Here is a 23,389-nt window from a genome sequence, read left to right as displayed (position 1 = left end):
CTCATTCCACAGTTGGTGTCAGTGTTGCCTCTGCACATGCAAGACATGAGAAGCATCCACCTCTGAAGGTAAGTGCATCATTTATTTCATTATAACCTCCATTTAAGTGTGCATATTGGGATTGTATTTATCTCCTGGTGATGCCAAACACTGCTCAGTCAATGTGAAGCAACCAGGCTTATTCTGTTTATGTCCAACCTTGTTAGTTGTGTACAGCTATATGAATGAATGCATGGATATATTCTGCATGGTGACACAACTTAATATCACATGACCCCCTTGTGGTCTCTTGAAAGGGGATGCACATGAAGAAAGCAAAAAAATAAAAAGGTATTGAATGGACGGATCTGTGTGCTGCATCCTCTGGAGAGGATGGAGGAATGCCTGCTCCCAAAATAGACTTTTAAGGAGCGTCTGGGTTTGCAAAAAGGACTTATGTCTGTTTTATTGAAGTAAGGGTGCATTCACTTTTCATGTTTGGTTCGGTTTAAAGGAACTCTGGTGCATTTGCTCTGCTTGTACAATTTGTTTGGTCAAGTGTGAACACAATCATTTCAACCCTGGCGTGTGTTAATGCATCAGCAAGTTCTATGTTCACTCTCGCTCAAATGCAAACAAAGCCTACAGGCACAAGATATTGGTACAACGTTGATTGTATACATACATGTCCTTTAAACACACTTCAAAACAACATTGCAAAGTAGTTGTATTTGTAAACTAATGTTAAATCATGGTCATAAATGGTCATATCCCCATCAGAACACGACATTGAATAAATGTAAAAAGCATGTTGTTCCAACGTTAAGTTGGAGTTGCTCAACGTCAGGACCTAATTCAAAGTTGTTTCAATGTCTTGTGCCTGCTGGGAAGACACTAACCAGTGTTGAATGACAGCCTGCAAAAATGACAAATAGAAAATGCGCGCCAGTGCTGTCTCAGACTTTAAAAGTATATAACATTTGAGTTACATCCTAGAAGTTGGTTGTTCTCGACTGCGCACCTTTTGGTGAACTAACTTTTAGTTCATTTGGAATATGCATAGAGTTAAACTACAGCATGTTACATATTTACAGTACTGCATTCCAACACGGCCGAAGAGGAGTAGGAAGAAGCAGAGCTTATTGAGGCTGCAATGAGTATTCAATTAAATCGATTATTTTGTTTAGAAAAAATCTGATTGATCGTTTAATAAAAATGTATGAAATCCGGACAACCTAGAATGTCAGAAACTTTAAATACATGGACATAGTTTTCACACGGCTGCTGCAAAAGCGGTGTTTTGAAATCATGATCTGTGGGGCAGCAAACAGCGGGAAGATCATTTTAAAAAAAAATTAAAAAAAATTAACCAATGCACACTTGTTAAAAGTGCAATTTTAATGTTAATGATATGCATTTATCATATAAAAAATGAACAAAGATTATGGCAAGCACATACATTGTTCATTTAAGCTATTCTCCCTGAAATACGCATCAAGGTTATAAAGTGTGTTTGATACGATTGTACATACTTTTGGATAGATTACTCCATTACTAAAATAGTTGATTGCCGCAGCCTTGAAGTTTATTCAATCCCACCCCTTTTTTTGGTTTGGCTAAGCAATTTATAACACTTGTTTTTCACTTCCTGTCTCAATCTGTAACACAGACAACTGAATAATTGAATACATTTCACGTTAAACTTATGACTGGGGACACATTTTCTGGGCGCACACACTGTAAATATGCTGCAATAATATGTATCCCCTTCTAACTTCACGTGTGATTAATGGCATTAGTCCAAATTCACAAGTATTGTTGTTGACGATGCTAAATATGTACAAAATAAACCATAGGATGAGAGTACATCAGTTAAGGAAAATGAGTAAATTACAGTAATAACATCCTGTAATTTGATATATTATTATTCATTTCATCTTCTGATAGATTGAAAATGAACACAGATGGGAGAATTTTAAAACTCTGCTAGACTCAATTCCACCTAGTTGGCTGATGAACATTATCACATAATTTATTCAGAAATTAGAAATAACAACAGATGAAGATATAATACTATTAACTGCCACATGTAAGTGTAAAAAAACAAAAACATTAGGATTTGTACCGGATTTGTACATATATTATTTGACATATTTTTGTACATATATTATTTGACATATAAATGATAATAGAACTATTTTAAAATGGGTTACAAAGGTTTTCAAAATTGGCTGCAGAAGTATGAAGTGATATATTACCTAATTTCTGTTTGTATTATTTTGTCAAAACTGTTATTATTCTACGTGCTAATTTACATTGAATAGCTCTTTGTTGTAACATGTTTCTATCGACACTTCTGTTAAAATGTAATATGCACTTATTCTTCTGTTGTTTGGATACTTTACATTATGGGTGATACAAATGTGGGAATCGATCTAATACCAAGTACCGGTAGTTACAGAGGCTTTATTGGTCATACCAATGCTGATATTGATGCTTCAAATTTTCAAGATCATTGATGACAATTACAATCATTGATCACAATTCGAATCAGACAAAAACACAAGATCGCAGTGTAACAATATCAATTTAATATTTAAATTATTTTATTCTGGTTTAAATATTTTGCCTTTAACGCCCTCCTGTGGGCTCATTTCCCGGGTGACACATTTTTTTTGGATGATAAAAATATAAATCGAACCACTGTAGTATTGACCATACAATTTCGTTAATGTCAATTTTTGTATTTATGCGCCCATCTTTGTTTACATTCAAGAGCTCTAGCTTAGCGGTTAGCATACCCTCCTATGGTGTGGAGTGTAGCATGTTTAACTATTCCTCATCCTCCAGTGAAGAAACGTAGCCCTTTGAGGCACTTGTCATTAAGGGGTGTGTGTATGTGTATATATCGCTGTCAAGTTAGCGGGACACAACTAGAATGTGTCATCAACATGTATTATCACAATATAATGATAGTATTAAAAGCTCTATCGCAGTGGTTCTTAACCTTGTTGGAGGTACCGAACCCCACCAGTTTCATATGCGCATTCACAGAACCCTTCTTTAGTGAAACAAATAAAATATATATTTTTTAAATTCAAGGCAAAGTTATATGTTTTTTTACTGGTGCACAAAATGAACCGTGCATGAACATCACCTTGTTCAAAGAACAAAACCAACACAATTAATGAACTCACAACAAATTACACACATGTAAATCAGTGCGACTTCTGCTGTTACCTTTGAGAGACCAGTTCAGATATGCGTGGCTTCACCTTGGCAAGTGCCACTCTCATGTCATTTTAAATGATAAAATAAAATAATGTATTTATTTTCAAAGCAAAGTCTGTTCCTTTTCTTCGTTTTCCACCCAGACATACAATACTAGTACACAGCTCATGAAAATTAATATTTTTTGTTATTGTCATTGTAAGTGGGCCAAAACACTTATATTAGAAAATAATCTCATGGAAATGACAGCTGTCATTTGATTATAATAATAAAACATTTAATTTGTTATTTAGTCAGGTTTGGGACAGGTGTGCTCACATGTGCTCCACTGAATGCTCAAGGAGTTTTTGCATTTGCTCACACATATGGAAAATTATAGGAACATTGTTTGAGGGTATCCATAATACGCCAATAGAGAGAAGTTTTTATTTACACAATGAGTCGGGTGTGTCTTGACCCCTAGGGTTCGATCGAACCCAGGTTAAGAACCACTGCTCTATCGTCTATCATTCATATTGTCTATATCACACAACCTTAACGCAGTCTTATTTACATCTTATTACCTGCTCTGTTGACTGCAGCTGTGTTTGACCAAGTGGTGTTTCAAGGGGATTTCTCTCTCCCCCTTACTACCTCCCTGGAGAGATTAAGACGCTTCTTTGAGCGTCAACGGCCTCTGAATCGTCTTTACTCGCTCCAATTTCTGTTTCTCGTAGCCAGAGCAGCGGGATTAGGGCGCTAATCTGCTGCAGTCCGCCTTAAATGCGAGTCTTGGCAGCTGTTTGGGAGGCATGAAAAAGTTAGTTCGCTGATTTTTATTAACTGTTTTGGATGCCGCACGGAAGGCAAACGAGGGCAGCCATCATCCTACTGTATATGCGCTGATAAACCTGCCGGCAGAGATGATTAAAACACTGTGAAATCCATTTAATCAAGCTTTTCACCTTGATCACCTCTGATCAGCATGGAGGCGCTCCTAAGACAGATTTTTTTTCTCGCAAATTCGAGCACCACTGGTGAAATCAGGTGATTAAAATAGCCCCCTCATCCTTGTCTGCCGCATTGCAATTACTTCAGGCCACTCGTGATATTCAGCATCGCCTCCAGTTCACCTCTTCCGCCTCCACCTGTGCCTGTGTTGCACTCATCATGCCCTGATTGGCCTCCGATGTTGCTCCTTAATGCCTGCAAATATAAAAAGAAGAGGCGGAAAAATATTACACAATCTTATTCCCTGACTTCCTGGCATTTCTCGCGCACTCCTCCCTGCCTTGAAAGGGCCCAGACGGTGGAACTGGTTCATCAATGCACCCCCGCCCCCTCACCTTTACCATGGACAGGACAAGGTTGTTGGAAAGCTATAAATCAAGTTGAGTGGGATGGGCCTAATTGCTGGATGGATGGATAAGGTACAGAGCTGGGAGCATCCCTGACCACTCAGGCAGTGATTGTCGTGATTAACTCAGGCATCAGTCGACTGACATCGCTCTGCTGCAGATGTTACTTTCACAAAGGGGAACCGTGATTGGAAAATGAGCGGCTGTCGAGAACTGAGAGTGCACAAAGCCACTTTTACAAGGAAAAAAAGAAACTCACACCGCTTTTGTTGTGAAAATGCAATGGCGGGACATCGTGGGGTTTTAGGGCTGCAGCGACGATTGCTTTAGTAATCGATTAATCTATCGATTCATTTGTTCGATTAATCGAGTAATCGAATAAAACACTTTCTAGCGTCAATGCGTGTTTTAGGGGTAAATAGTTTAAACAAATATTTTTCTCATGACCTTTATCCTTTGAGGTATTTGTGATTAAGGGCTACTATATAAGTAATCTTTGACTGATTGATTGACCTTTATTCATTCCTCTTGTAAATGCACATGAAATTAAGATTGACTTTTATCACAGAAGCCTCACTATATATTACTTATACAGGTATATGTTTTCAAAATGAGCAAAGAAAAAAAATCATGCATAGCCTAAAAGCAGGTAATAGATAATAAAGAACCAAACTTAAAAAAAAGGTTCTTTGATAAAGCATTATAAAGTGAGTAACACTATATTAATTCAAAGTGTTAACTGGAGGAATGGTGTTTGATTTGTGTACAAACAACTTGATAGTATTAACATACAAACTTTAAAAGCTAACATGTCCTAACATGTTGGAATAAAACATTCGTTATGCAAGTCAAACCTATAGGATGGCGTTAGCTGTCAAAATAGACCTTTATTGTACCTTTTTCCTGCTTATCTGCTAAATATGCAGGATGTTTTCTGGTTATGTGCTGCATCATGGATGTAGTGGTATTGGGAAATGTGGACTCCAATTGAAAGTACAAACATACCCCCATGATGTCGGTTTTTTTCAGTATAAATGATTGCAAAATCGATCTCTCGTCTTTGGCCATATGCTCCCTTTCCACCTTGTCAATGTTTTTCTTTGAGCCTTCTCTCTCGGCAATGTTCTCGCCAATAGGCCATCAGCCGCCGCGAAACCTGCATCCACAATAGGTGCATCGCGTGTTTTGCGGAAACAATTTCTCTGTATTTTACTCATTAAATGAATAATATCATCTTTTTTGTAATCAAATGATTTGGTTTAATCAATTAATTGTTGCAGTCCTATCGTCACGAGCGAGGAGGCAGCTTTAGTGACGTGACCCCAAGATGCTGCAGACGACAAGCAGATGGTGAGTTAAAATAATATTCTTTAATAACCAAACAAAAACGCACTCACGAGGTAGTGGGGAAACACACGCCAAGAAGTAGAAAAAAACAAAAGAAGGCGAGTGCAGCTAATAAGGGCACGAGACACTGAACTTATTTTGTTTAAGGCAAAAATGCAAAGCAGAACAATAGGCAACACTGAGCAGTGCATAAAAATGAAGCTGTCAAGAAGACAGCACTGGACGAAAATAGGAGACTGATTGGCAACCGGGTGCAGCTGTGTCCCGGTTGCCAATCAGGCAGCAGGTTGTGGATGCCTGTGCACAGCACAAGGAAGGGAAAATACAAAATAAAGGCACAGAACAGGAACTAAAATACCACACACAGGGAAAAAGCAAACATAAGTCCAAAACAGTCACAAGGGTGTAACACCTATGAGGTTGTTCAGTTTTTAAGGGAGGAATACATAAACAGGGGCGATGATCGGGCATGTTGGGGTCAAATGGAACTCTCAGAGTCGAAACAGGACCAGCTCATAATGACTGTGGTGTAGAAGGAGCGGAAACTGTATTAGCTTCAAGGTTTGGCATGCAAGGGAGGAAATGAAGCATGGTGCAAACTGCAAAGTCAGTTTCAGGATATGCAATGTGTGTGTGTGCAAGCGTATATCATGTGTTTGGTAGGGTGCATCACATGTGTGGTTTGGTACTCTGGTTTGGAACAAAAAACTGAAAAAAACATACTTGAGGCCTGATCTACTAAAATCAAAATATTTACTGAATTTATATATGCAATTGTAGACAAGTGCAAAAGTGGTGTAAACCTCCCTATTGAAATACATTTTTTTTTTGCGTGTGTACCGGTTGTCACCATGGACACACACTCCTTCACTTTTTTGGCATCATATGGTCCAACCTGCGGTGTTTTGTCATGTTGTTGAAATGCAGCACACAAATACAATATGTAGCACCTTTTCTTCTGTAGACCATGCTAAAGCTTGACCTAGTCATCAGAATCTACTTTCAGCACACTGATGGTGTGCTCTGGGAGGAGCTGTAGTGTTATGATGGTGCGTCTAGAAGCAAAAAAATATAGGAGATATATATATATATATATATATATATATATATATATATATATATATATATATATATATATATATATATATATATATATATATATATATATATATATATATATATATACATACATATAAAAATATATATATATATGTATATATATATATGATGTATGTTTAAATATGATATATATATATATATATATATATATATATATATATATATATATATATATATATATATATATATATATATATATATATATATATATATATATATATATATATATATATATGTGTGTGTAAATGTGTGTGCGTGTGTCTATATATATATATATATATATATATCTATGTAAATGTGTATATACATATGTAAATGTGTATATACATATGTAAATGTGTATATACATATGTAAATGTGTGTATATATATATATATGTAAATGTGTATATATATATATATATATGTGTGTGTGTGTGTGTGTGTGTGTGCATATATAATAGGTATATTCACAATATATCTCCTTCATAAAATAATGAACACAATAAAAAAACATAAGCAGACAATTTAATTTGTTTTAATCAGCACCTTATCTCATGCAACAAATGCAAAATTATAAAATATAATTGCTGAATAGGCGATAGGTCTTTATATGTTTTTATTCATAACAGTTTAAATGTATGTTGACACACACACACACATAGGACGGAGAATTCTCTTTCCATCGTCTGTCTTTGCAAGGCGATCGTCTCCTTTTTCCACACACATTTCTGCGTAGCTGTGCCAGTTTGTACGCGTATTTCAAAAGTGATAAATATAGATGCAAAACAGCGGCCGCAGAACAGTTTTAGTCACGATGAATCACATTGCGAGTGCTAATTGATTATGTTTGCGTCTTCTCCTCCCAATATTGTGGCCGCTCTGAAAATGATCATATATTCTGCATATACATGAAGACACGCTACATGGATTGCACACTCTATTTTGTTCATTTAAAGGGGAACTGCACTTTTTATGGAATTTTGCCTATCGTTCACAATCATTAAGAGAGACAAAAACACACATGTATTTTTTTGGGGGAAGGGGGATATTTTAAAAATGATAAACGCTTGGAAGATGCGGCTAATGGGAGTCACCAATGTAGCCTTCAAAGCCCTCTAAACAACTTCAAAATCCTCCTTTAACGTATACAAACTGCAAGTCTATATATCATGTAGACACATTCATAACAATATGTAACCGGTATGTTCAATATTTACCGTATTTTGGTCATTTTAATCATCAGCACATTGATTTCCATTTCCATAGCAGTGCACTTTTGACTTCTGGCAACAAATGTGTGTTCCTACATCCGGAAACAAAATGCTTGTGTGTGTTCTAAACCTGACAAATTCGATAACAACAACAACAAAGATGACTATTTTTGGACAAATGAGGATTCACAACCTTATCTTTTTGAAGCTAAATATACAGAGGATGAACTACTTCTTCTAGAAGCCGGCACAAACGAACGGTGAGATGTTGGAGCAGACGAAAGCCTTACGAAAGTAAGGTGAAAGTGACTTGAAGCTGCAAAATGTGGAAGTTTAAGCCATGCTATTTTGACATAAATGGAGTGCTTACCCAAACAAATTGTACAATACGTCCCCCGGCCTGCTGAACCAAACGCACAACAGTCCATCGAGTGAGTCACACTTTATATTCATCATTATTGTTCATGTTTTTCAGTCAGTACAAATGGGTGTCATATCGCAAACATCTTTCGTGCTGAAGTAGAAGCTATCTTACCTCTTGCTGTAGTTAGCTTTTACGGCTAATATCAAAACACGGCGATGTGTTACTACTAGGGGTATGGGAAAAAATCGATTCAAATTTGAATCGGGATTCTCACGTTGTGCGATTCAGAATCGATTCTCATTTTTAAAAAATAGATTTTTTTTTTTTTAGATATTTTTTAAAATTTTTAAAATATTTTTATTTTTTACTTTTATTTTTTTTAAATTAATCAATCCAACAAAACAATACACAGCAATACCATAACAATGCAATCCAATTCCAAAACCAAACCCGACCCAGCAACACTCAGAACTGCAATAAACAGAGCAATTGAGAGGAGACACAAACACGACACAGAACAAACTAAAAGTAGTGAAACAAAAATGAATATTATCAACAACAGTATCAATATTAGTTACAATTTCAACATAGCAGTGATTAAAAATCCCTCATTGACATTATTATTAGACATTTATATATATATATATATATATATATATATATATAAAAACAATAGTGTCACAGTGGCTTACACTTGCATTGCATCTCTTAAGCTTGACAACACACTGTGTCCAATATTTTCACAAAGATAAAATAAATCATATTTTTGGTTCATTTAATAGTTAAAACAAATTTACATTATTGCAATCAGTTGATAAAACATTGTCCTTTACAATTATAAAAGCTTTTTACAAAAATCTACTACTCTGCTTGCATGTCAGCAGACTGGGGTAGATCCTGCTGAAATCCTATGTATTGAATGAATAGAGAATTGTTTGGAATCGGGAAAAAATAGTTTTTGAATCGAGAATCGTGTTGAATTGAAAAAAAAAAATCGATTTTGAATCGAATCGTGACCCCAAGAATTGATATTGAATCGAATCGTGGGACACCCAAAGATTCACAGCCCTAGTTACTACGCTAGAAAAAGAGTTCCAAAATGTGCGCTCTTACAATAACAATGTTGTTACAGCTTGGTTATTATACAGGTTACGGAACGTAAATTAAGTATTGTTGACAGTTTTTGAATGCATTTTTAAAGTGATAAAGTAATGGGCCACAATGAAAACAAGCCTTTTGGCTTTTTGTGCCATCCATTTGCCTTTTTAAAGCATTACATGGATTCAGTTCTTTAAGATGTCAATAAACTTCTCAATCAATCAATCAATTTAGAGGTAGGATTGATTGCTCCCATTAGCTGCATTGCCAGCCACCAAGAACAAGCCGATTTTTACATGTTAGAATGCAAAAAAAACCAAACGCTTTTGTTTTCTTCTCTTTCATAATAATTGTGAGCGATAGGCAAAATTCCAAAAAAAGTGTAGTTCCCCTTTAAGAGACGCAATCCACCGCACACAAATTTAGTAGAGCAACTTTGCATGCGCTATCAAGTTTGCATGTGTTTCAAACCACACAAATCTTTAGTAGAGCAGGACTTTTCTACGCACAGTTTACTTAACGTTCACTTCAGTATTTTTGCCGTAACACCCAGCTCTCATGTGTTCTCGGTCTACATGCTTGGTTCTTCGGCTGGTTGTATTAGCTGTGCAAACAAAAGTTTCTGTGTTACAGTAATACTGTAAACACATTTCTCATTCTCACTTGGACAAAGATATTGTTGCGAGAGGAAAAACACATGAACAAAGATAAACAAATTAGCCACAAGACCGTTTAGCAGTTCTCTCTGGTTCAACATTTCAAAAACCTGACAAAGACTGACATATCCGCCCATGTCAGTACAGTACGTGGAATCTGTGGACACCACCAGCAGGAACAGGAAGTGACTTCTCTGACTTTGACTTAGATACAGTTTATTGAGCCACAAGCTTCGATATTGCCTTAACGGCAATGAAAAAAATATGAAAAAAAACTCCTACTAACGGGCGCCCTGAGTCTGTGAAAAAAATAAATATTTGGTTTCATTGTGGTATTTTACATAAGTCCTAGCAACCAGAGGGGTTTCACAAAGGAAGTTGTGTGATTGAGAAGAGGAAGTAAGACCTCAACTCCTTACATTGCATCCATTCCCACACACACACACACACACACACACACACACACACACACACACACACACACACACACACACACACACACACACACACACACACACACACACACACACACACACACACACACACACACACACACACACACACACACACACACACCTTTCCTGTGTTTGTTATGGAGCAAACTTTCACATCTGGCCAGACGGACAGAGCTTTGAGCAGGAAACCCTTGGAAACAAGGCAGTTCAGAGCGTGACACATTGATCCCTTGTTATAACACATTGTTACGCACATTACAACCTAGTTGTGTCCTGGCCAATTTCAGAAAATCAATTTTGAATGAATCGGTGCAATCTCTGGGTTCTACTTTTGGAACCTTTACCTGTGTCAACCTGGGAGTCCATTAAAGATCCCATTATAGTGTGTTGTCCAAAATCTAAACTTAGCCAAATTTTAGATAGTTGTAGGTGTTTTTAGTAGACCCTTTTTTTCCATCCGCAGCTTTGTAATGCCTGTCTCTGACGGAGTGTGTATCTCCAAGGATGCAACAATATGCAAATATTATATCGCAGTAATTGTGACCAAAATATCACGGTTATCAATATTATAGTATTATTGTTGAATGTGCTCAAAATTGTACTGATGTCTTACGTCTGTAGCAGAACATAGTTGGCAGAAATGTATTTTAAAGAGGACGATAATCATTTAATTCTACATTCAAAACACTTCCCCGTGGTCGAGATAATATGTGTTGGGTATGCTTTTTGTGTAAATTTTGCATAGATTTTGATCCACAGTCACATTTATAACCTACTTTGGGGCGGTGTGGCTCGGTTGGTAGAGCGGCCATGCTAGCAACTTGAGGGTTCCATGCAGGTTCGATCCCCGCTTCCGCTATTCTAGTCACTTCCGTTGTGTCCTTGGGCAAGACACTTTACCTACTTGCTCCCAGTGTAACCCACACTGGTTTAAATGTAACTCAGATAATGGGTTTCACTATGTAAAGTGCTTTGAGTCACTAGAGAAAAGCGCTATATAAACATAATTCACTTCACTTCACTTTCTGAGTTTGACTGCAAGTGATGCATTCTAACTTGTCAATAAAAGTCCGCTTACAACGAAGCGGACTCACTCTATTCCGCCCATAAAACTCAATAAAAACCCATCCAAAAACCGCCAACAAAACTCCATTTACATTTCGTGATTTAATTCACCAAGTATTAGTGATATTGTTATTATAAGGGCTAACGCAGACAAACTATTTATAGTGGCGCCGTGATCACAAGCTTGTGTGCCAATGTTGATATGATCGACTGATGAGCTGCTTCCTCACTTCCCTGCTCGTGAAATGTTATTCTAGATCATAAATAATGCCTGTCATCTTGATAGTAGAAGGACGAGGACATATTCTGACAAGTTGGTAAACTTTGGCATCCAATTTAGGCCTGGAAATGGCACGAGTATCCAACATTGTAACAATATTTGAAGGAAAATCATCATAGGTCTGGTTTAAAAATGTGTAGTTAAGCCTTCTTTTTTACAAAGTGGTGGGTGTCTACACGGGGCGGGCTCCATCTAGTTAAGGGCGAATCAGATGCATTATCAGGTCCCTAAAGAAGTAAGTTTTTCCTTCGTGACATCATCATGAAAAGCTGCAACTTCAAAAAGCCGGTGTTTGAGCGCCCTTTCTTTCAAAGGCGGAGAAAAAACAAATGAAAGGATCATATATTTTTCTTACATTTGGTGCTTACAAACTCTCTAGGGCTCTTGGAATCACTTTTACACCACAAATTCACCCTACAAACCATCTGGAAAGTTTTCACAGCGCTTTACTTTTGCCACATTTTGTTATGTTGAAACCTTATTGTAAAATGGAACACATCCATTTTTGGCCTCGAAATTCTACACACAATACCCCGTAGAGACAGTGTTAAAAGTTTTGTACATAAGTATTCATAGCCTTTGCTCAATACTTTGTCGATGCCTCTTTGCCCGTGTTCTTTGTAACACCTCTCAAGCTCTATAAGGTTGAACAGGAAGCGTACATAAAAAAATATTTTCTGTAGAATTTAGAGGACACAAATAAATGTATTCCATTCTGGAATAAGGCTGCAACATAACAAAAGGTGGAAAAAGTGAAGCGCTGTGAATACTTTTCGGATACACTGTATATGGTGTAGATTGAACCTCGAGGGACACAAATTGACTCCTACTGTACTCTTACATCTGCCAGGGTATGATTCAAACAATACAGGCATCTATTGGTGTTATCATGTTTCCATCTTCTCCCAACCAAATGAGCTGGGGCACATCCCCATCCTGCCTTCTTCCCGTCTCTCCCGTTATCTGCCTCACCCTCTGTCCCTCCTTCTCTACAGTAGGCGCAGTTCCTAATCTCAGTTCGCAGCAGGCACCCCCCAAAGCCGAGAAAGCACGCTCGTGTGTGTGCACAGAACATAAAACTATCCCTTCTTGCTGCCATCAGTTCCTCTTGAGTCTTTAAATAGAGCCTGACAACAACCTTCCCGCAAACCCCCTCGCCAGCCTCTCTATCTGCCCCATCACGCAACAGCTGTGCTACAACTTCCTGCCCAAGTGTTTGTTTTGCAAGTACTGCACAACTACAGGCACTCTGGAATTAATCTCAAATGCATTTTGATGAACTTGAATGAAGTTTTGATCCAGCACACTCTTTATAGGCATTGTTTTGTGCTTTGAGGACATCTTCTTGGTGTCTTTTTGTATTGGGCCATGGTTATACAATAGCAGGGTATCCACGGGGTCTTAAAAAGTCTTATAAAAGTCCAATAATTTAAGACCTTAAAATGTCAAAAATTCTCCTAAAATCTCATAAAAGGTCTTAAATACGATTTAGAAAGGTCTTAAAAATCTATTGACATTACTTTTATTTAAAACATGCATGAACTTCAGTCTCGCTTTGAAATGTTTCGATTTTTGAGGACGCTAAAACGTAACTACAAAACGTAACTAAAGTAGGCAACCTGTGCTGACCAATCAGAATTTATCGAGCATCACCAGCTAGTGTGCTGTGCGCGCAGCGTTGTGTTGTTACAGCTAAGCATAGCAGCGGAGAAAACTTAACGAAAGCCCACAGCAAAGCCAAATTACTTGCATAAGATGGGTAAGTAAAAGTTAAACGATTTGTGTCTCCTGAACGATCAATGCATGGTTGAAGCCGGTGGACGGAAACGTATAAAGTGTTTAGTACCCAGATGTGCAGCCATTGAGGAGGGAAGCGTTTGTAAACATGGCGGTGAAAGTAAATGAAATGATCATGTAAAAGTCAAAAATAAGTCTGTGTCAAAAGATGCTGAAACGCCACAAACACTTGCACAACTTTACAAAGACTTCAAAGGAGTGTTATTTGGGTTACCGTATTTTTTTTCATAGTTTGACCGGGGGTGCGACTTATACTCAGGAGCGACTTATGTGTGAAATTATTAACACATTACCGTAAAATATCAAATAATATTATTTAGCTCATTCACGTAAGAGACTAGACATATAAGATTTCATCGGATTTAACGATTAGGAGCAGTGTTGGGACTAACGCGTTACAAAGTACTGTAACGCAGTTAGTTTCGGCGGTAACTAGTAATCTAACGCGTTATTTTTTATATTCAGTAACTCAGTTACCGTTACTACATGATGCGTTACTGCGTTATTTTACGTTATTTTTTATGTAGTATCGGCTAGAAACTGAAGATCTGAGTGTGTTTTATTGCAGCGCTCCGGTGGAAAAGAAGAGGCGCTTTGTGTGGGTGGGGGCGGGGGGGCTCTCATACCGTAGTTGAGGGGCGCAGGGGAGACGTATATGTACTAACAACCTTCATTTTACCCGGAAGAGGGTTTTTACAGCTGAGGGTGAATGACGAGCCCGGCGGTTTGTTGCAACTTTGTGACTTTATTGGACGCAGCCATCCACCAAGCTAGAGAACCTGCACGCACTCACTGTCGCCGCTCCCTCACTTCTCTCGCCCACTCACTCACTGACGTCACTCACCCACATGCTGTCATATTTTAAAGGGCCACACACATACGCTATGCTCTCATAACAACTAACATGACATCATGGTGAAGCCAGAAGTCGAGTGTCTTAACATTCTCACTACTTTTCTTTTGTCGAGCACAAAGAAAATAACATTTTAGTTAAATGTAAGTTGTGTCTTGGATCAAAGATCCTATCTACTTAAAGTTAAAGTTAAAGGGCCATTATGTTGCAGCTATTTAAAATAGTTTTGTCAATTTGTTCTGGCCTAAAATAAATTGGCCCTTTGAAACATATCTTTGTCTTTGTGTGTTGTATGTAGAGCACATTGTTTGTGTGTTGTATGTAGACCACATTTTTTGTGTGTTGTATGTAGACCACATTGTTTAGTGTGTTGTATGTAGACCACATTGTTTGTGTGTTGTATGTAGACCACATTGTTTGTGTGTTGTATGTAGACCACATAGTTTGTGTGTTGTATGTAGACCACATTGTTTGTGTGTTGTATGTAGACCACATAGTTTGTGTGTTGTATGTTTACCACATTGTTTGTGTGTTGTATGTAGAGCACATTGTTTAGTGTGTTGTATGTAGACCACATTGTTTGTGTGTTGTATGTAGACCACATTGTTTGTGTGTTGTATGTAGACCACATAGTTTGTGTGTTGTATGTAGACCACATTGTTTGTGTGTTGTATGTAGACCACATTGTTTGTGTGTTGTATGTAGACCACATTGTTTGTATGTTGTATGTAGACCACATTGTTTGTGTGTTGTATGTAGAGCACATTGTTTGTGTGTTGTATGTAGAGCACATTGTTTGTGTGTTGTATGTTTACCACATTGTTTGTGTGTTGTATGTAGAGCACATTGTTTGTGTGTTGTATGTTTACCACATTGTTTGTGTGTTGTATGTAGAGCACATTGTTTGTGTGTTGTATGTTTACCACATTGTTTGTGTGTTGTATGTAGACCACATTTTTTGTGTGTTGTATGTAGACCACATTTTTTGTGTGTTGTATGTAGACCACATTGTTTGTGTGTTGTATGTAGACCACATTGTTTGTGTGTTGTATGTAGACCACATTGTTTGTGTGTTGTATGTAGACCACATAGTTTGTGTGTTGTATGTAGACCACATTGTTTGTGTGTTGTATGTAGACCACATTGTTTGTGTGTTGTATGTAGACCACATTGTTTGTATGTTGTATGTAGACCACATTGTTTGTGTGTTGTATGTAGAGCACATTGTTTGTGTGTTGTATGTAGAGCACATTGTTTGTGTGTTGTATGTTTACCACATTGTTTGTGTGTTGTATGTAGACCACATTTTTTGTGTGTTGTATGTAGACCACATTGTTTGTGTGTTGTATGTAGACCACATTGTTTGTGTGTTGTATGTAGACCACATAGTTTGTGTGTTGTATGTAGACCACATTGTTTGTGTGTTGTATGTAGACCACATTGTTTGTGTGTTGTATGTAGACCACATTGTTTGTGTGTTGTATGTAGACCACATTGTTTGTGTGTTGTATGTAGACCACATTGCTTAGCAGAGTTCAGTGATGCAAATGCATGTCAAGTTGATCAACACATTGTATTATTCTCCAGTGCAATAACAGTACTGAAATGAAGGCTAAAAGGGCATTAATGGGAGCCTTAAAAAAAAAGGGGGGGGAAAAAATAAGTAACTAAATAGTTACTTTTCACAGTATTGCATTACTTTTTGGTGTAAGTAACTGAGTTAGTAACTGAGTTACTTTTGAAATAAAGTAACTAGTAATTGTAACTAGTTACTGGTTTTCAGTAACTAACCCAACACTGATTAGGAGTGACAGATTGTTTGGTAAACGTATAGCATGTTCTATATGTTATAGTTATTTGAATGACTCTTACCATAATATGTTACGTTAACATACCAGGCACGTTCTCAGTTGGTTATTTATGCGTCATATAACGTATACTTGTTCAGCCTGTTGTTCACTATTCTTTATTTATTTTAAATTGCCTTTCAAATGTCTATTCTTGGTGTTGGGTTTTATCAAATAAATTTCCCTAAAAAATGCGACTCATACTCCAGTGTGACTTATATATGTTTTTTTTTCTTCTTTATTATGCATTTTCGGCCGGTGCGATTTATACTCCGGAGCGACTTATACTCCGAAAAATACGGTAAGTGGCGCTAATTGCCGAAGGAGATCAATACTAGATGTTTAGTATTGAAATCATTGCATTACATACAGTAAGCACACGCTCATTTCTCTGTGCTAGTAATGTACTCAGCAGTAAAACTAAAAAACATAATTCTCGTATATTATTTATGTTATTTGTTCCAATAATTTCAGGTCAGCTTCTCATGCCTAATATTTTCTCCAAGTTTATAAAGCAAGCGACATTAACAGTGTTTACACTCATCTTATTGTGGGGTGAGGAAAGCAATGGAGATTTGCCAATGTCATTTTGTCATGCCTAAATAAAAACTTATTTTTGTGTATTAGCAATATGTTTTCAAAAAAGTCACTAAAAACAGGTAAACATGTATCCATAAACAGCAGATACAAAATGAGCTGAGCACATTTTAATGTTATCCACATGATTCACGTCCAAATTCTGTTTGACGCTTGCAAGCCATAATCACCTTCCTTCTTTTTAGACAATCACTCATTGCCAAAATTAACCATTTAGCTTTAGCAGAGATGCTAACTGTCCCTTTCACAGACAATATATTGTAGTGCTTGATGTTACATGAAAACACTTGATGTGAAGCACACTGCACCTTTTGCAAGAAAACACTTCTATGGCAAATCTGAAAAATGGCTGTTACGATGTTGGCTAACATCTTTTTCAATGACTTTTCACTGGAAAAGCTCCTGTTGTATTTAGTTAGTATTTAGTTAGTTTAGATTTCTCTATAGAATCTCCTCTCTGGTCAACAAAAGCACCAAGAGGATTCTAGCGGGAACTCTCGTTCAACCCTTTTTCGACTACGCATGCACCTCCTGGTACCCTAGCACCTCCAAATCCCTAAAATCTAGACTCCAAACATCCCACAACAAGCTAGTCAGATTACTTCTAGACCTCCACCCCAGATCACACCTCACTCCTACCCACTTCTCCAAAGTGGGATGACTCAGGGTGGAGGACAGAGTAAAACAACTTGCACTGAGCCTAGTCTATAAAATCCGCTACACCTCCCTGATACCGAAGTACATGTCAAACTACTTCCTTAACGCAAGTGACCGCCATAACCACAACACCAGGGGGAGCTCCACTAACCACTTTAAACCCAGATTCCGAACTAACAAAGGTCTTAACTCATTCTCTTTCTATGCCACATCAATATGGAATGCACTCCCAACAGGTGTAAAAGAAAAGGCATCTTTATCCTCCTTCCAAACTGCACTAAAAGAACACCTCCAGGCAACTACAACCCTAAACTAACACCCTCCCTTCCACATAATACCTCTTCGGACTATAAATAATCAAATGTAAACAATCAAACAATCAAATGTAGACACTTTTTCTTACACTTTTTCTTATACTTTCTGATCTCTCTCTATGTCCACTACTTGCTGTATATATCCTATCAAGTCAGTCCTACACTGTTTCAATATCCATTTCTCTGATGATGCAATTGTTGATGCTGATTGTTGATGTCTGAAGTGTTGATACCAACCCCCCCCCCCCATATCCCACACCCCGGATTGTAAATTATGTAAATAATTCAATGTATATACTCTGATGAGTATCTTGTGTGATGACTGTATTATGATGTTAGTATATATTTGATAGTATTTGATAGTATATATCTGTATCATGAATAAATTTAAGTGGACCCCGACTTAAACAAGTTGAAAAACTTATTTGGGTGTTACCATTTAGTGGTCAATTGTACGGAATATGTACTTCACTGTGCAACCTACTAATAACAGTTTCAATCAATCAATCAATCAATCAATCAATCAATCAATCAATCAATCAATCAATCAATCAATCAATCAATCAATCAGTTTAACCATTTTGTTTTCCAATGTGAAAGAGCAGTGAATGAATTCATATACTTACAATTCATTCTCTGATTTTACTTTGTCGTATTTTTTTATATTTATGGATGTGAAATGGTCTTAAATTCTTTTTAAGATGGTTTTAAAAAAGTCTTAAAAAGTCTTAAATTTATCATGTGGAAACCTGCAGAGACCCTCAATAGGTGTCAACCTCAATCAAGCTGCTTTCAAAGGCAGCCCGTCTTGCAGTTGAAGTCAATCAATAGCTGCACACGCGAGCATGAGCTTAAGGTATTTACTTGCATGGAAATGGGCTGATTATAGACATATTGATTATCAATGTCTGCGACTTGCCATCAATCAAGGCTACCTTGGATTTAAAAAAAATAAAAATAAATCACTGCATGCAGCTACTAGATTGTTTTCCTTACTAGGGCTGTGTAGCTTGTCTTGTTAGGGAAGATGATACAAAAGTAAGTCGGGCAGTGAGGTGACATTTTCGAAGCAGCACAGCCAGGCCGACCATGGCGGCTTCTCTTTGCTCCCCATCCCGCCTCGCTCTAATCTGCCTGATCGAAGGGCTCGATTTGCCATCGCTAGGCAACCGAGCGTGACACAAAAAGCTCTCCTGGCGTGAGCATGGTGGCCCTAATCAAGCTGGTAAAGAAACTGCAGGGAAATATGTGACAAAGAAAATGAGCTTGTTCGAAATGAAATGATTTATCTCCTGCTGGGCAAATGATGAATGGTGCCTTTGATTGTGGATGGCGACATGTTGCCATCATCGTCTCTGCCGTAGCAGCCTTGTCTGTCTTATGTGCGTCTTTTGTTGCTTCAACATTGCACTGCAGGCATTGTGAGCTGGAAGCGTGCGCTCACATTTGAGGACACATTGTTCAAGTCTGTAAAATAGACTTTGAGGACACTTTGTCTAGCGTTTTATATTTTCACAATCTGGGCTGCAGGTTCTGTTCTTGTAACAAGCACCTTTAAAGTCACGCTACCCATCCTTAAACATGAAGGGGTAGGATTGAATAAGCACCACTTATATTCTACTCCTTTCTCAACATGTTGAATTGTAAACATTTGATGTTGATGTTGAACATGTCAGAAACAAATAAACAATGACCATAACCATATGACATACATAGAAATAACAAATAAAATGGATCAATGAACATTTTAGATCACTTTTATTTTTATTGAAGACTGTCATAATCACTCATAACAAGTTAGATTTATGTTTCATGTTCCTGTGTTTTTGGTATTATTTCCTGTCCAACGCTTTTATTTTTCATTCCACTTCCCATCTGCCCTCATTCTCATTCGCAGCCACTTTTCCTGCTCTTGATTAGTGATAAGGTGCCTTACCTGTCCCTAATCACTAATCAGGAGGGGTCAACTCCCAGTATCAGCCTCCTTGCAATGCTGCTTTGTTGTTGTATGTTCTTGGTGCCCATTTTGTGTTTGCCTTGCCTTGCATTGTTATTTGCCTGGTTTTTGCTCACCCGTGACTACATCTTTAGCCACGGGTGTTCCCCTCGTTTGTATCTTAGGTCTGGGCCGATATTTGATAAATCAAATAACCGAACGATAAATGAAGATTAAGTCTGTATTAGGATTGTACGGTATACCGGTATTAGTATAGTACCGCGATACTAATTAATCATATTCGGTACTATACCGCCTCTAAAAAGTACCGGTCCTCCACCCGTCGTCGTCGTCATGTCAGGTGCTTTAAGACATGGCTAGCTAGCTAGCGGCTAATATCTATCCGCAGTTAGCAGAGTTGTAACTACTTCTAAATTACTAATCCTTATCTCCATGGCATACTTGCCAACCCTCCAGGTTTTACCGGGAGACTCCCGGAATTCAGCGCCTCTCCCGATAACCTCCCGGAAGAAATTTTCTCCCGATAAACTCCCGGAATTCAGCTGGAGCTGGAGGCCACGCCCCCTCCAGCTCAATGCGGACCTGAGTGGGGACAGCGGCGACAGTCTGTTTTCACGTCCGCTTTCCCACGATATAAACAGCGTGCCTGCCCAATCACGTTATGACTGTAGAATGATCGAGGGCAAGTTCTTGGTTTCTTATGTGGGTTTATTGTTAGGCAGTTTCATTAACGTCCTCCCAGCGCGGTAACAACACACAACAACAGCAGTCACATTTTCGTCTACCGTAAAGCAGTTCGTCTGCCGTAAACAGCAATGTTGTGACACTCTTAAACAGGACAATACTGCCATCTACTGGATAGCCTCCGGAACACTGAAATTCAAGTATTTCTTTTATTTATATGTATAATAAAATAAAATACAAATAAACTATATATATATATATATATATATATATATATATATATATATATATATATATATATATATATATATATATATATATATATATATACATAGCTAGAATTCACTGAAAGTCAAGTATTTCATCCATATATATATATATATATATATATATATATATGAAATATATATGAAATACTCGAGTTGGTGAATTCTAGCTGTAAATATACTCCTCCCCTCTTAACCACACCCCCGCCCCGCCCCACCCCCGACCACGCCCCGGTTTGTCTCAAGGTTGGCAAGTATGCTCCATGGTGACTATTATAGTACATTTATTTCAAGTATCATCCCTGTAGGACGAGTGATGGATACACATGCATCACTACACATCGCAGCACACCAAACTCAAAATCAAGGCAAAGGTTCACTTCATCCGATCATTAACCGTTAAAACAATCATCTTGCTTTTGAACACACTACACAGACGTGAATGAAGGGCATACTTACTCAACAGCCATAAATGTCACACTAAGGGTGACCGTATGAACAACGCCAACACTGTGCCATATGGGGAAACCATACTAAACAACAATGACAAACAGATTTTGGGAGAATATTTGCACCGCAACACAACATAAACACTACAGAACAAATTCCCTGCAGCACCAACTCTTCCGGGACGCTACGATATAAACAAACGCCATTGGTGGATCTACACCTAACATCCACTGTAATAAAGTACAATAGCGTATCTAGTCGATAGTACTATGATTACATCAATATTTTTTACCATCACATCTTCTTTCGTTTTTGAAAAATGTATATTATGTTTATAAACTCAGGAAATATGTCCCTGGACACATGAGGACTTTGAATATGACGAATGTATCATCCTGTAACGACTTGGTATTGGATTGATACCCAAATTTGTGGTATCATCCAAAACTAATGTAAAGTATCAAACAACAGAAGAATAAGTGATTATTACATTTTAACAGAAGTGTAGATAGAACATGTTAAAAGAGAAAATAACCACATATTAAGAGTAAATGAACAAGCAGATTAATAATTAAATTTCTACCACTTGTCCTTAATAATTTTGAGAAAATAATAGAATGATAAATGACACAATATGTTACTGCATACGTCAGCAGACTAATTAGGAGTCTTTGTTTGTTTACTTACTACTAAAAGACAAGTTGTCTTGTATGTTCACTATTTTATTTAAGGACAAACTTGCAATAAGAAACATATGTTTAATGTATGGTAAATTTTTTTGTTAAAATAAAGCCAATAATGAAATTTTTTGTGGTCCCCTTTATTTACAAAAGTACTGAAAAGTACCGAAAAGTACCGAAATACATTTTGGTATCGCTACCAAAATATTGGTATCCGGACAACGCTAGTCTGTATATTTTCCTATGTCGAAAAACGCCATGTGAATGCGTTGTTATGGGTTTCAAGAACAGTCACTCTGTTGCATGTTTCAGCAGCTGCGGGCGTTTGTACTACTTGTACACAAACTAAAATTATAACGGCTGTAAAACTACCAACGGTTACAATTACCGTATTAAATTAAAATGATCAAAAAAACGTGATTGATGACTGCACTTTAATAAACTTCCGGAAGGACTAGCGTAAGCTTACTAGCTAGCTTAAATGCTAATTTGAAAACAAGTGACATTAATATATTTTCCCATTCGGAAACGTCATACCCCAATCTAAACCTGTGTAAACACAACGTCTAAACAACTAAGGCACAATATTCACATTGAACATAAAGGCTGTGCTGTCTTTGCACAAGGTGATCGATATAAACTCCACAGTGTTATGTTTAAACAGACGGACATCCAAAGTGAACTCCCATGACGTCACATAAACTGGAAGTGAAAAGAACTGACCACTCAATTTGAATTTATTAAAAAAAAAATATTCTAAAACGTTTACAAATTAAAATGGAAAACTATAAACATATATAAACACACAAATACAAATAATATGGGTCTTGTGAAGCCAGAACAATATTTGATGTTTACTCTGCCAAAAAAATATACTGTGTCGCTATTTATTTTAGTTACTTAAAAAAAACAACAACATACAACTTGGTTAGGATTTTAGCATGTGGAAAATTATTTCTTAGCACATTTAACAATACCGCGATAATAATGGTAATCGTGATCATATTGGTCACAATAGCTTTATTTAGCCATTTTGTTTGTTGCTTTGGTTGTGTATATTTGAGGGTCCCCACTCTTGCTTAAAGAGACAGTACCTATTTTATGGTTTTTGGTTGTGATTTTTATTCAAGTGCAACATTTTGCTGACAGAGAATATATGTTTTT

General features: G+C 37.3%; 1 protein-coding gene across 2 annotated transcripts in view; it reads left to right on the top strand.

The window, feature by feature from the left end:
- Nucleotides 1-23,389, top strand: part of LOC133661831 (RAS guanyl-releasing protein 2-like) — a 62,249-nt gene that overhangs the window by 5,557 nt on the left and 33,303 nt on the right. For both annotated transcript variants that reach the window (XM_062065350.1, XM_062065349.1), the window contains exons 2-3: nt 13-68; nt 5,828-5,897. In XM_062065350.1, coding sequence (XP_061921334.1) covers nt 13-68; nt 5,828-5,897 — 126 coding nt within the window. The remainder of the gene's footprint in view (nt 1-12; nt 69-5,827; nt 5,898-23,389) is intronic.

Source organism: Entelurus aequoreus, linkage group LG12 (genome assembly GCF_033978785.1).
Source record: "Entelurus aequoreus isolate RoL-2023_Sb linkage group LG12, RoL_Eaeq_v1.1, whole genome shotgun sequence".
In the NCBI taxonomy this organism is placed as follows: domain Eukaryota; kingdom Metazoa; phylum Chordata; class Actinopteri; order Syngnathiformes; family Syngnathidae; genus Entelurus; species Entelurus aequoreus.
Note: the sequence above shows the minus strand (reverse complement) of the source record. Positions and strands in the feature narration are given on the sequence as shown.